Below are 14540 nucleotides of genomic sequence, written 5' to 3'. Positions count from 1 at the left end.
AATTAAAGATTGGTGATTAGATGTATTTAATTAAAACTTTAAAAAATATTAATATTATTCTTTTAAATATTTTTATTTCAATATTATGAGATTTAAACTTAATCAGACAACATATTTTTTACAATAATTTTATAAATGTTTGTTAATATTTACATAAAAAATTAAATAAATATAAAAATATTATTTATTAATTTACCTCACACTGATTTAATATCATTTTAACTAAAAAAAATAAGTAAATTAATTCATTATATTATTTTTACTTTTAGAAAAAAAAAATATTTTATCCCTTTTAACATGCTATCACATGCATCACTATATTTTAAATTAATTACAATAATGTCAAGGGGAGGAAAAAGAAATGCCCTTGATCTGGTCTTAGTTTCAAGACCCGGAAATACAGAGGAAGACTGACTTTAATTAATTAATTAAAAGATTTCTTGTGGAAAAAGATGGCAAAGATTCTAAAGAATAAACCCAGATTTCCAAGAAAGCGGAAGGAGGAAAAGTTTGTTGAATTCAAACTAAATTAATGTGCAATCTTTTCTAAATGCTGACAAATTTTGAAGAATGGTTGAAAATATCAACTAGTAATTATTTTTCAAGAGCCATTCAAAACATTCAATACATTATCTCTAAAGACTTTTCAATTTAGAGGAAAATAGATGGGAAAGGCAACTCCAGCTTTCCTTTCTGGAAGAAATGAAGAGAGTTTGGATTGGTATATTATTAATGAGGTGTCATTGTCTAGCCGAAATTTGATTTGTTCAAGTAGCCAAATTTTGACCAATTTCAGATTCTCTGAACCTTTCCAATATTTTCTACCCAAATTGCAAACAAATCTGTGTTTCATTTCAATGAAGACATCACAACAACATTTGCCAGAGGGAAGGAGAAAAAGCAAAATCAAATTGTGGAGAGGAGGAAACTAACTGAACCCAATAAGAAGAGAGGCTCACACTTTTTTTTTTCTTTTTTTTTTCTTTTTTATCTACAAAATAGCATCCTCCTCTGTTAAATCTTCTTGAGGGATGGAAAGGTGGAAGACCCACATTTTTTTTATCTTCTATATATTGTGTTGAATCACAAAAGGGGAAAGAAAAAACAAAAAAAAAAATGAAAATGAAAAAATTGCATACTATTGACAATCAAAAACCTTCAACACTGGGCCTCCGAAAGGTGGATGTTGATGATGAAGATTTCCTGCTTTCCTGCCGTTCAAGGTCCTCCAAAGAGAGAGTGGAGGAACAGGCTCGGGGAGGAAGAGACACGGGTACTACAGGCGGTCTTGTTGGAGAAACGGAGAGGTGGGTTCTTGATGGCGGAGAAGGGGAGAAACTTAGCCTGGGCGCTGGGGTAATGATCCCATTGAGACTAGGCGATCTTGACATCCGTTTTCCAGCAACTGCTGCAGGCTCTTGCAGAGGAAACCGGCAGGAATACTTCATGTCTTGAATGATTTTGAGATGCTCCACAATGGTTCTCATGGTGGGTCTTTCTAAGGGGTCCATCTGAAGACATCTTTGGGCAATATCGGCCACTGTTCGGGCTGCTTTGGCAGGGAAGCGGCCTTTTAGGTGAGGATCCATTATCAATGAGAGTCGACAATCATCAGCTAGATAAGGTCGACTCCACTTAACTAAGTTCCTCTCTTCCTTCGGATGGCGGCTGTCAAGGTTCTTGTGCCCAGTGAGTAGCTCAAGAAGAACTATTCCAAAACTCCAAACATTGCTTTTGGGAGTTAGTAATCCTCTCTCTAATGTCTCCACTGATAGATTTGCTACTGCCTGAATAAATGGACATGGCACAAAAGATAATTAATTCCCCAGGATCAAAAACAAATCAGAGAAAAGAAAAGCACCCAGAACAAAAGGAACTCATGTAAAAAAGACCAGAAATCACCATGCTGTCATGTTATGACAGTTTCAGAGAAGTAAATACTTCATTGTTGTATTAGGATTTAGTCTTACTTGATGGAAGTAGTTGCAGAAATAATAAGTGTCTTATTTGTCATGATTGTACTATTCCATCTCTATGCATGGGAAAAGTAGTATCTTGCAGTCGGAAACCAAAACAATGATAGAATTATCCTCATATGAGTTAAAGCACTTACAACTGAACTACTGCAAACATCTGCTTCTGGAATGTGACCAACGCAACCATATCCCGAAAGCTTTGCACTAAAATCCTTGTCAATCTGTATATTGGCAGTTGAAAATTCATTGTACATAGCCTGTAAACACACAGGGAAGTTCTCAGTACACAACAAGAACAACAACCACTGGAAAAAAAAAAAATCCTAATATACAGAATTGGGACAGTGATCTGAGGGAAACAGAAAAACAGGAATTGAAATATTTGCATTTCAAGCAATCTCCCACCAAAAGGTCACATTCAATAAATATTACACCAATCATGAGAATTGTCATACTGTCCTGGAACATTCACAAGGTAGGACCTACTGGATGGGATTTCAACCAAATCTACAGAACTGATGGATTGGACAAGCATGAAATACAGAATTAAAGTTTTTATTATGACTACCAAAAAAAATGCAACTCTGGGCAAGCAAGCTAAAAGGATAGAAGCTCAAGCCAAAATAATGGTAGAACATGATAAGGCATATTGAAATTTATCATCTCCCATGTGCATTTCCATCAAACGAAGAAAGGGCAATATACCAAAAAGAGAAAAAGAAAAATGCAACATAAACTGAGAAGTGTTACTAGTTGACCATGTGGGGGATCATGTACCATCTATTTCAATTTTAATCCTTCAAAAGAACAGAGACAGGATTTCAGCTTACCTGGAAAGGCCCTTCTTCATGCAAGAAAGTGAGACCCTGTGCAGCACATAAAGCAACTTTCATTCTTGTGTTCCAATCAATGGATGGCCCTTCCGATCTCCCATATAGAAGACGGTCTAAGCTTCCATGGTAGAGCCTCTCATAAACCAACATCCTCTGGTCAGATCCCTCACGCGCATGGAAACCAAGCAACTTACAGAGGTGGGGATGTTGCAATGATGCAAGCGTGTTTACCTCATTTATGAATTCCTTTAAACCCTAGATGAGCACAAACAGGATGGGTTATATCTCAGTGTACTAAGGGTTGTAAAACATTTCAAAAGAAAAAAAAAATCAAAAAGAATAAAAAAGTAGAATCATAGAAATTCCTAGCAAATCTAAAGCCATGGTTAAATATTACAAAATTGGCAGAATTTATTATACATTGTAAAGTCTTATGCTTCAAATCAATCTATTTGCGTTAGCGATATTTTGTATTATAGAGGGGAATAAAGAAAGAAAAGTGAGATAAAAATGAAAAATACAAACAGGCAGGTGAAAATTTATCTCGGTTTCAAACTTCTATTAACATTTGCCCTAAAACTAAATCATTAGAATGTTGAAACATAAAAGTTGCTTCATCAATGAGATATAGCTCATATACTCGATTACATTAGTCATGCTTTTTTATTGATAAGCAAATAAGAGTGTATACTAAGAGATGCCTAAAAGGGGGTGCACCAAAGTTCAATTACATTAGTCATGTTAGCATGCTCATATATAATTTGCAACAGTTTGAGAACTGCAGGAAGTTTAGGAATAAAGACATGACATAATAATCAATCCAGGGCCTGCATTCAAATAAAAAACCAGAAAGTTGTGATACCTGGGTGGATGGGTGAAGCCGGGTAACAGTGGCTTCCAGCTTTTTTGAACCTGAAGCATCATCCCCAAAGGAAGCCTTGTAAATTATGGATGAAAGTCCTTCTGACACACATCGATCTGAAGAGAAATTGAGGCAGGCGTTTGATAATTCTTCATAGCCAAAGTTCCGGAGTGCTCCTAAAGGAGGCAATGGCAGTGGGCCAGAAGCATAGAGAGGGCCACTCGCATTCCCTGCTTTAAAACTTCCTGTAGCTTTCAGTACAACAGTGCCTTGAGGTGATGGGAGAGGAAGAGGCTGAGGGCTTGGCGATCGCTGTTCCTTTGTTAATCCAACACGACTCTTCAACTCTTCTTGTTCTTCACATTCATTTGATGCAAGCGCATCTTGTTCAGTTGCATTGAGGCTTGATGGGGCGGACAATGCTCGTGTTCTACTGTTAATGATTCTTTTAACTGGTTGAACAGGTTTAACTAGGGTTCTAAAACTTGGGGGTGCAGATTGAAGTGTGCGGCTCTGAAGTTTGGGTTCAGGCAGTGTAGTGGGCGTTAGCTCCTGAGGATTGATCCTTTTAATGTGAGCAGTGCGCTCAGCCTTTTTCTTCTTACTCTTCAAAACCTTGAAACAGCCCATTTTATCTTCAATGTCTTCACCAGTGACAAGGTTTTGTATGCTCCTGCCAGATGAAATGAGGAAATGACATGTCATTGCAAGCTTCAAACTTGAGAATTTCAACAATACCAAAATCATGAAAAACAAAATAGGAGCCTCAAAATCTTTTCCTATGACACCCAGCAAGAAAATTTTTGTTTGTTATTTAATTAAGTTAGCAATTCTTACTATGAAGAAACAAAGACTAAACTAGAAGCATTTAATACAATAAGATTCACCAAGAAATTTTATTAGAATAAGGTTTTATCAATTAACCTAGAAAAAAAAAAGGTCCAGAATGTTTTGATTTCTGTCTTTCTAATTGATCCATACATGGCCTAACCCCAAACCTTAAAAGAATTTCTCAACTCTGCTAAGACAGCGATGAGAGACGGTCCAATGTATGTCCTCCACATTGATACAATCTTTCAAATCATGTTTACCTACAAAGTTACAAACCTCCAATGATTTTTCAGCAAAAACCCTAAAGACATACAGAGTGGCAACATGGCATGTGGATAAGGCAATATACTATTGCAATCTCCAGGGCCAATCTTAATTCACCTTTAGACGATACAGAAATATGAAATAAAAACAAACAGTAAGCCAACATCAAAAGTAAATAGCACCTAAAAACCCCTGCCCACGGCAAATCCATTAATACTTCATGAAAGAAAAAGAGATGAGAAGAAGCCCATAAACTCAGCACCCAATCATCTGCATCAAAATCAACCCAGATCCAAAACTACTCCAAATCTCAACCCCCCCAAAAAAAACACCAAAAGATACCAAGGTTCACGCGATTAGAGAGGGGAAAAAAACTAATTAGCTGGTTGAATTTTCCTAAGATGGACGTTAAGGCCATCAAAGCAGTCGGAATACCTCAACTGAACATCCCCATTAGCATGATGAAACCAAGTCAAGCATCAAAACAAGAACATCATAGCTCCAAAAAAAAAATCAAGCTAAAAAACACTCCAAATTTTCCCAATAATACAATTCCAAAATTCTCTACAATGAAATTCTTCGTTTAGATGCCGAGAAATTGTCCAAAGAAAAAAAAGAAAATTAAAAAAAAAAAAAAAAATCCTTAGAATCCTACAACAGCCAATTCAACCACAAAACCTCCATAAAGAATTCATTTCTTCTCCTAGGATTTCCCAGCAACCAGACAGAACATAAACAAGAACACACAAGGCCCCAAAAAATAAAAGAAAAAAAAAAAAAAAAAACACGAACCGAACCCAAAACAAGTCGTCTCTGCAACAGCCACTGATCTCGATTGCGCCCTGGGTGCAGTAAAGTTTCGATCTTGGAAGAGAGAAACAGAGAAGAGAGGGAGATTTGATACTATAAAAACGAAACCCTGAGCAAGTCAAAGAAAGGAAAATGAGGAGAAGGAAGAGAAAGATTTTTCTTGTGACTTGTGAGAGAGAAAAAGTATGACAGAAAAAAAAATAAAAATAAAAATAAAAAAATGATAAGAATATTGGAATGGAGCCCCCAATGAAGCACTAGTCAAACCTACCCAAAACCCCCCTTCCTTTTTTATACTTAATTAATAAAAATTCAAATATTTTTATTTTTAATTATTAAGTCTCATTATTATTATTGTTACAGTAAAACAACAGAAGTGGCTTTCTCACTGTGAGTTTACCTGAATGCCCCCTTGAGTTTGGTTTCCTAGGGGGATGGCCGGGGGAGGGGGAGGGGCAAGATGATAAAAATGGGGGTGAAGGAGCAGAGTGGCTGGAGATTCAAGGAAGAGGGGCCTGGAATGAAGTGACAAGGCAGTCAAAGTTGGAAAACTTGAGTCATTTATTAATTAATAAAATAAATATTAAAATAGAAAGAGGGAGGGTGTGGTCAAAGAGACCCATCAAGATAGCTCTTTGACTCTCAACCTGTCCCGTCAGATCTGCTCTTGCCTCCCGTAGATCTACGGTCCCCGTTTTCCCATTCAAACCCACTACTCAACATCACCCCCTCCCCCTCCCCCTCCCCCTCCCCCTCCCTTTTTGTCCTTTTCATTTTTTTATTTGTTTCTCTCCTCTTTGGTGCCTTTTCCCACGCGCCCTGCTCCCGTGGCTGAATTCGGGCCCACCGCTGTCTCCTGGGCCTGGGCCTGGTTCACGGGCCTACTTTCGGTTTTCAGGATGAAGCATTGGTGAAGGGCCTGCTTTGCCGCTCGATAAAATGTTGACAATTTTGCATGTTGGAATGAAAATTTTGGAATTATTAAAACCGTTTTCAATAACAATTTTTAAATATTATTTTTTAATTTTTTATAAAATAAAATTTATTTAAAATTTTAAAATAATCTGAACATATTTTTTATGTTTTGAAAATAACTTTTATACTTAGTGCTTTAAAAAAAAAAAACTAAAATGTTCTTCACATGCTTTTTATGTTTTTAATATGTTTTAAAACAATATTTCATAAGAATTTTTTTAAACCATTTTTAGAACAATTTTTTAAAACCATTTTCTAATATTTTATAAAATAAAATTCTATTTGAAAACTAAAATATTCTTAACATGTTTTCTATATTTTTATATATAAGTTTTTAATCCTTATTTATAATTCTCTAATTATTTTTAAAAATAACTCTTTAGAAAATAACTAAATATAATTAAAAAATATTATCTAAAATCACGAGCATTGTGAACTATTTTTTAAAATAATTTTATGTTCTCTACAATAAAAAAACACATTTGACCATCAAAAATTGTATTCTATTTAATATAGTGTATTTTTCAGAAAATATCTTTTGGTTATTTTATGTTATTTTCACTTGTTTTTTAAAAGCTATTTTAAAAAATCATTATGATTTTCACTTGTTGTTGTAAGGTTGTTTTAAAAAATAATTATACAAAATGTAAGATTATTAAAAATAAATTATCATATATATATAAAAAATTAAATATATTAAAAACATTTGAAGTTTTCAAATAGATTTTTGTCTACAAAAATTAAAAATAGCTTTAAAAAACTTTTTTTTTATAATTATTTTTTAAAACAGTTATCAAATAAACCTTATCACATTTTTTTTGTTTTTAATAATAGAAAACTCTTTTCTATTTACCAAACATGTTTTTTTTTCTTTATTTTAGATAATATAAAATTATTTTGAAAAACAAATTACCTTTACTTTCTCTTTTTTATTTTTAAAATTATAAAATAATATTAAATTTTATATAAAGTACAAGAATTCTTAGAGATTTATGTTAAAAAATAATACTTTTAAAAATTATTTCAAAACAATTGATGTAAAAAAAATATTACCTTAAATTTTAAAAGGTTTTAAAATTATTTTTAAAGAATATAAGACGAATCTATACTTTTTATAAAAGAATTTTCATTTTTATATATAAATTTTTTTATTTTAAAAACAAAATATAAAATATAAATAAAAAAAAAATATGACTAAACTTACATTAAACACATTTAACTATCTTAGTTGTCATAATTTATGGATTTAAAAATATTGAGGTATGCAACTTTCAAGGACTTTTAATTTATATAAACAATGACTTCAAAAGTAAGTCTTTTTTCGATCAAGATTGACTATTCCACTCATTCAAAAGTTTTCTTACCATACTCTTATCAAAGAATTCAAAAAAACTACAATGGAGTGACACTTCAAATAAGGATGCAATTACTTCTAATGATGATGCACCCACTACTTTTCTCAAGGAGCCATAGGCAACCCATGACCAAACTATATTTGAAATTTATATATTATTTTATTCTTAATCTTCTATTGGTAAAGGGATGGTAATTCACGGTAGTGAATCGTGTTCGTGTCATCTCAAATTTTAGGTATTCTACTACATAAACCTAAACCCGACATGAATAATAATTGTATAGAAAACATAAACCCCAATACTACATTATTATTAAACAGGTAACGCGTTGTGTAATTCATTTAACACATTTAATAATAAAGTCCTCTTATTTAACAATCGAATCGAGTTAAAGAATTGTATATATTTATATGATTAATGGTTATGAATCAATTAACCTATTTATTTAAAATAAAATTTTAAAATAAGTCAAATATTAACTAAGTAGTTTGAAAGTATAATTAGATTAATAACGATATTATTAGATGGTTCAATATGCGGTCAAATTCATGTTATGTAGGTTGATGATTTAAGTTGACGCGAATTTGATTCAAACTTATTTATGCTTAACTCAACCCCGCAAAAAACGTGTTAGGGTTGTATCATATTAACCAATCATGTTAAATTTTTCACCCCTAGTTTTTATAACCTTTAATTAATGGTTTTTTTAAGGCATCTAAAATAATATTCTCTCAATCTTGGTTAAATAAATTAGATAGAATGAAGGGAGGATGGTTGAGGGTGACAAGATTAATATATTATTATTTGTTGTTATATTCTTTATTATTGCCTGAGATATATTTTTTCAATTGAGTTGGACCAATAATCATTATTCTAATAGACTAATAGTCATCATGCTTGTTTATAATATTAGTATTTTGATATGTAGTGGGTGGAAGCTTCTTTATTTGTTCGTTTTCTTTGTTTGAAGGAATGGTCTTCTTGTTCATTTGTCAAACATTTGGTGGGTTGAGATTTCCATATGGGGTTGTAATAACGTGTCATGCAACAATTTTTTTTATTTTTTTATTTTGGAAAATTCATGTTAAAAATGTGAATTCTTTGACATTTAGGAACAATTTAAACTAAATCAATCAATTGATGGTTAATTAAGTTATTAGTTGCTAGAAGAACAAATGTATAACAAACAATCATTGTAAGACAAAAATCTTGATTGGTTAAGTGACTTATCGACCAATGCTCGATCAACTAAGGTTTTTTCCTCGATCAATAGTTATAGCCTACCTTAAATGCAAAAGCCTCTTTAATTGATGAACCACATTGTATTTTTGTTTTTATGAAAATAATGTATTTTTAGCTAAAATTCTATCAATTTTATAAAGTCGCTCTAATAGTAAATGTCAAATTTTCCTGATTTTTAAAATGTCGATGTATATTTTAATTTTCCTCGAGTCTTAAAAGTTTGATATTTTTTAACAACTAATTTTTTTTTTTAAAAAAAAGATGAAATATATAGCTAATCTAATTTGTTTTATTTAATAATCATTAAAACCAATCTCAAGGGAAACATTGGTTTTTTTTTTTTTTTAAATAATGGGATGATTAATTAAACAAAAAAGAAGTTAAAAAAGAAAAAAGAAAAACGCATTCCAATTCCAAACTCATTTTCAACAATTTATATCTAAAAATTAGAATTCCACAATCTTTTTTTCCCACCTAAGGCCCAAAAGGGGGAAAATAAAAATACCTCAGTTTTAAGAGAGAGATGCATCAACCGATGAGCCAAACATTGCTTCTTGGCTTATATTTGCCCCTCTTGAAATTAGCCTCTATTCTATTGCTCCCGTATCCTATTCCTAGCTTTGTCCCTGCCTACCGTGATAATCCCCACTCCCCACTCCCCCTTCACCCCCCATCCCCCCACCCCGGCCCGCCCAAAAAAAAAAAAAAAAACATCACTCACAAAAAATGAAGATTACCACACATTTATAAATCTATATAATATAAAACACATTCCAATCAATCTAACAAGAAGTTAAAAAATAATGAGAAGGTATATTCACAAGCTTGTAACTTACTATCTTCAAAGGAGGTTCTAATGGACACAATGAGTGATGGTGGCTGTACAAAACCTTCTCGGAATGAACCAACCATTTGTGACACCAATTCTTATTACACTTTGTCTACTGCCCTGTGACCTTTAGCTTTACATTTGATTTCTGGCTTCACAAACTTTTAAGTGTCTTAAAAATGGACAATAAAGAAATTTATTCAAACTTTGTAAAATATTTACTCCTCAAGTATCTGGCTTGAACCATTGCAGAAAACACCAATTGAACAAACAAGAAGCCTTACCAGTATCATTGCCAGAAGACCTCAATCATCTGAGTGCTTTCATATATTGAAAAAACCTTGAGAAAATTACCTGAAATTTAAGAGCAAGTGGCCTCTGATTACTGATGAAGCTTTCAAGCTTAACGTCAATTATGAGAGAGCAAAATTTACCTGGGAAAATACATACAAACACCCAGAAGAGGCTGCCAAGTTGCAGATCGTCCAAACACATTCTGAAACAAGGCCGCCATTATAATTCAGGCCACTGCTCATATCAAACACAAGCGAACAACCCACTATTGCAGCAATCAAAGTTGCCAATAGATTACTCGTTTCTCTTGTCGTGTACTTCTTAAACAACAAAGCAAGGTACAGCAAGATTATTGAGGTGTGGATGATGATTCCACTGTGGTCCTTCACTGAGACCGAGCGAGAAAGAAAAGCCAGGCCTCTCATCATTATCGAACCCACGCAGATGGGTTCCTGTGAACACATAAAACCCATCAAAATTTTGATTAGAATTTGGATCAACATCAAAACAAACATGTGTAATTTCGCATTACCTCGTAAGCGAATCGTTTCGGTCGCTGATTTTGGGGAAGTTTAGCTTCTGGGTGTCGAGGACTCGAGGTTTTCACAGCAGAAATGGCTGGTTTCTTGGTGCCTCGGGACCGAATTTTCTCGAGAATCCTGGCGAATTTGGATCTGAGTGGCGTCCGGTGTTGCCTAGACGCTGGAGGTCCGCGTTCAGATCTAGCTTTAAGAGAAAAAGAGCAGACCTTGAGGAAGAGTGAGAGGCGAAAGAACTTGTGAGAGGGTATGATTTGGGTGGCCTTGAGCTTGAAATTGAAGTTCTTGGCCTTGGCATGAACTTGGAGACTCCATGGCTGCTTCTGCTGCTCTTGATTTGCCTGCATTTGGTGCTCTCAGACGAGAATTCAATGGTGTACTGTTTACTAGCCGTTGAACCCCTGAATTTTCCTTGATTTTAAATTTTGATTGCCCTCATCCTCACTCCTCAGTACTCACCACCATTTGGGTTTGGGGTTCGGGCTGGACCATGAAAACCATGGACTTGGAAAGTGGGCTTTTGGAGGTCAAGGCCCAAATGGTGATTGGTGAGTAGGTTTTTAGTGAAAAGGTACAGCGGTTTTAGGAGACTAATTTATCATTTTTGCCAAATTTTAATTTTCCATTTTTTTGTATTTTCTATTTACAGAGTAATTAATTTGCTTTTATTAGCATATATTTAAAAATTTAGTATTCTTCTCAAATATTGGTTTGATACAAGGTCTTGTGGGAAGTGATGCCAATTTGTTGGGGCCAAACCCCTAATTCCCTCATTAAGCAAATTTTCTCAGGATTCAAATCCAACATTAGGTTGGCCATGGTGGGGTCTTGAATTACACCACTGATCCCCATTTCAAAATCCCTTAACTTGAAATGGAATCAAAATTAGCCCAACTTACAAATCTTAGACCCACAAAGCTGTGTTTCTAACTGATGGAATTAATATGGAAAAAAATCTTAGTTCTTTTTAGGAATCATGGCCAAAGTTTTAGAACTTTTTCCTTTAAAGGTATTATCCAAAAATACATATCACTCCTAAGTTCAGTTCAAAATTTTCAATATCACACGCAAATTCCGTACCAAAGTGCTCTGATTGGTGATAAAATATTATGTAATACTTTTTCTTGAACTGTCAAAAAGAGCTTTAAAAATGGTGTCCAACTTGATGGTTCTGATTAAGTACTAACTACTGCCATTTGATTGATTGCTCTTTCAGAAGATATAATCAACAAGGGTTGTCTATTTGGGAATAAAACAGTTTATGATATGGCATGGAATGATGGGTCATCTAAGGAGGAGCAGATGAAACAAAAGAGTTCATCGAGCCCCCCATCTGTCATTATCTGATGTTCCGTGGATGGTTAAAATTCAAAGCTTCCTTTGCAGTTGAAGGAACAGGAAGGATTTAGAAGCAATTCAATCAATGAGGTAGATAGTGGATGGCCCACTGATTAATGTCATTGATTGGAGGACCTCATACCCAGAAGGTGTGAGGTGCAGGAAAATTTACTGGGGGCATTGCTCTGAAATGAGATTTTAGTGATGAGCCAGCCCAAGGAAGTTATCTTCTTTTTTCTTTTTATTTCAACGATTGTAGGTTGAGACCTTAATGCTCCATTAATTGCTAAGAAGCGTAGACGCAACAGATTTTATAACCTTTCAACCATTCCAAACCCATACGGTTGACAAGAGTCCAAAATTTCCCTCTCTCTCACCCACTTTCTCCCCAACCAAACAGAGTATGTGAAATTTGGAAATCTCAGCCCACTTTAGGGGGTGGTATGTAGGCACTTTCACTCACCAATACATCGCCAAAATCAGTTTTGGCCGTTACACAGATTATCAAATGGAGAAAAGAAAGCTTGTCTAATGCACCACCCAATTGAAAAACCTTTGGATTTTGGTAAGGCGCATGGACAAGGATCACGGAAACTTCTCCTCTAGTATTGATCCATTTGTTTAGAGATGAAGAGAAATGTGGATAAGCCCATAACAGAAGCATGTTGGTTTGATGTCTACTATGATTTTGAATCATCTGAAAAACAACTTTTAGCATTTGCAATCTGGGGTAGTTCAGTACTGGTGACACAAAAGATGTAGCCTAGTAGGCTTAATTTTAAGGCCAGCATTATTAACTTGTCTCATGGACAGCAATGACAATGCTACCTTGGTGGGTGGACCCATTTGGCTGTGGCTGTTCCGGGGCAACCTCACCAGCTGCGTCTGAAGTTGTTGGGCGCTCAAGCAATGAGTGGCGACAATTTGGGCAGGATGAGTGTGACACCAGCCATGTGTCTATGCACCTCACATGGAACCCATGATTGCATTTGGGCAACACCCTAACCTTCTCCCCCTGCACAAACTCGCCCAGGCAAATTGGGCATTCAGTGGCCGGAATCTCCACTCCGGGCCCATAAACTGCTACCGGAATTTGGCGCAGAGCACGCTTCTTGAGGCCAGTAGCAGCTTGCCCCTGGGACTCCGGGGAGAGCCTTCTGCTGCAGCGCATGGCGCAGCGCACGATTGAGTTGAGCCCAAGTGCTCCTATTAGAGCACATAGCAAGGCTGCTAGGATGATCACCATGTTGGTGTCGAAGTTGGTCTCGTTCACATAAGCCTCATGAGTACTGTTCCCATTTGACACGATGCTCGGCTCCGGCGTATCGAGCAGGAGGCGATGATGATGATGATGAAGATGATGAAGAATCGGATTCACCATTTTCTAGCTTGGTTCAGTGGTTCCGCACTCCACAACTTCACAAACCCAGCTGAGCTTACTCGGGGGGCTATAGCAGAAGGGTTAATCTAACCACTAACGGCTTGGAAAACTTAAAGGGAGTTGATGACCCAAGAGAGGAAGTAGCTGCAGAGAAGCAAAAAAGGGAAAAGTGCAGGCCTATGTTTTCTGCTCTTACGCTCTTATTGATTCAATTATGGCAAAAGACGAAGGCTGTTCTTTCGAGTTACAGACTTACAGTAATGTTGTCGAGATTCCAACTAGAAAGGGACACAGAAAGAGCATCTTCTTTGTCTCTAGGATAAGGGAAAAAGAAATGGTAATTTGCTATCCGAATAAGGGACCGTTTGCTGCACGATTCCAGCTTCTCAATCAGAGATGGTCCTCTCTAGCCAGCTTGGTTTCTCCTTGGAACCAAAACCCAACAACAAGAAGGCAAAAGGGGAAAAGAAAACCCACAAAGAGGATCGAAATTGGAACAAGAAACAACTTTTCACAGCCTTACCTGAGCTTCATAATTCCTAGTTGCAGGTGACCTCTACTCTTCTCCTTATCATCCACATCCACATACTACAGAGGACTGACCTTTGTGGCGCACAGGACTTGTGAAGTGATGATTGTAGGCTTTGAAGGGGTCAAGAGATATATACAAGACACAAACGAGAAGATACATAGTGAAAGCGAGATACATTTGGGATCCCTTTTTGCCCACCTAATCATGATCAGCAACTTTATAAATCCTAATAATCCTCAGTACCAAATCCCAAGTTCACAATTGTAAATATCAAACCTATTCCCCCACTCATCACAACCGTTGGGTTAGATGGTCTGCCTGTATGATATGATCTGCCTTTGTTTCATTTGATGGGACATACCTTTTGAGGTCATGGTACGTTCATAAAACTATAATTAAGTGAAAGAAATACACCTATCCATAAAAAAAATCTCTTTCCATCTTTTCCCTTTTACCCTCTGCAGGCATGGTCACACAAA

At 35.4% G+C, this 14540-nt stretch overlaps 3 protein-coding genes across 5 annotated transcripts; all 3 read right to left on the bottom strand.

Moving 5' to 3' along the window:
- Positions 1-830: 830 nt before the first annotated feature.
- Positions 831-5767, bottom strand: LOC117920862 (probable serine/threonine-protein kinase PBL11). 3 transcript variants are annotated; one of them, XM_034838526.1, is made up of 5 exons: positions 5559-5767; positions 3672-4344; positions 2807-3064; positions 2114-2233; positions 831-1787 (listed from the first exon to the last, which is right to left on the bottom strand). In XM_034838526.1, exons 2-5 carry the CDS (start codon positions 4299-4301, stop codon positions 1149-1151), a joined length of 1647 nt encoding a protein of 548 aa, XP_034694417.1. In that variant the 5' UTR covers positions 4302-4344; positions 5559-5767; the 3' UTR covers positions 831-1148. The 3 variants fall into 3 exon arrangements, with proteins under 3 accessions (XP_034694417.1, XP_034694418.1, XP_034694416.1); XM_034838527.1 differs by having other exon boundaries at positions 5564-5767; XM_034838525.1 differs by lacking the exon at positions 5559-5767 and adding an exon at positions 4949-5543.
- Positions 5768-9941: 4174 nt separating this feature from the next.
- On the bottom strand, positions 9942-11409 carry LOC117921009. Its single transcript, XM_034838744.1, has 3 exons — positions 10804-11409; positions 10412-10723; positions 9942-10331 (listed from the first exon to the last, which is right to left on the bottom strand). The coding sequence occupies exons 1-3, from the start codon at positions 11155-11157 to the stop codon at positions 10287-10289; spliced, it is 711 nt and encodes a 236-aa protein (XP_034694635.1). The 5' UTR covers positions 11158-11409; the 3' UTR covers positions 9942-10286.
- Positions 11410-12556: 1147 nt separating this feature from the next.
- On the bottom strand, positions 12557-14258 carry LOC117919593 (RING-H2 finger protein ATL74-like). Its single transcript, XM_034836785.1, has one exon. It carries the CDS (start codon positions 13527-13529, stop codon positions 12942-12944), a length of 588 nt encoding a protein of 195 aa, XP_034692676.1. The 5' UTR covers positions 13530-14258; the 3' UTR covers positions 12557-12941.
- Positions 14259-14540: the final 282 nt, after the last annotated feature.

Source organism: Vitis riparia, chromosome 8 (assembly GCF_004353265.1).
Source record: "Vitis riparia cultivar Riparia Gloire de Montpellier isolate 1030 chromosome 8, EGFV_Vit.rip_1.0, whole genome shotgun sequence".
Lineage (NCBI taxonomy): Eukaryota > Viridiplantae > Streptophyta > Magnoliopsida > Vitales > Vitaceae > Vitis > Vitis riparia.
The sequence above is the reverse complement of the archived record's forward strand: the minus strand, read 5'-3'. Positions and strand labels throughout refer to the sequence as shown.

Coding starts and splice junctions, on each gene's coding strand:
- LOC117920862 (XM_034838525.1), bottom strand. CDS start 4,977: ATGGATTTGCCGTGGGCAGGGGTTTTTAG. Junction 4,345..4,948: donor CCGTGGGCAGGGGTTTTTAG/GTGCTATTTACT, acceptor TTCATCTGGCAG/GAGCATACAAAACCTTGTCA. Junction 3,065..3,671: donor GGCTTCACCCATCCACCCAG/GTATCACAACTT, acceptor GTGCTCATCTAG/GGTTTAAAGGAATTCATAAA.
- LOC117921009 (XM_034838744.1), bottom strand. CDS start 11,157: ATGCAGGCAAATCAAGAGCAGCAGAAGCAGCCATGGAGTCTCCAAGTT. Junction 10,724..10,803: donor CGAAACGATTCGCTTACGAG/GTAATGCGAAAT, acceptor ATGTGTTCACAG/GAACCCATCTGCGTGGGTTC. Junction 10,332..10,411: donor GTTTGTATGTATTTTCCCAG/GTAAATTTTGCT, acceptor CTTAAATTTCAG/GTAATTTTCTCAAGGTTTTT.
- LOC117919593 (XM_034836785.1), bottom strand. CDS start 13,529: ATGGTGAATCCGATTCTTCATCATCTTCATCATCATCATCATCGCCTC.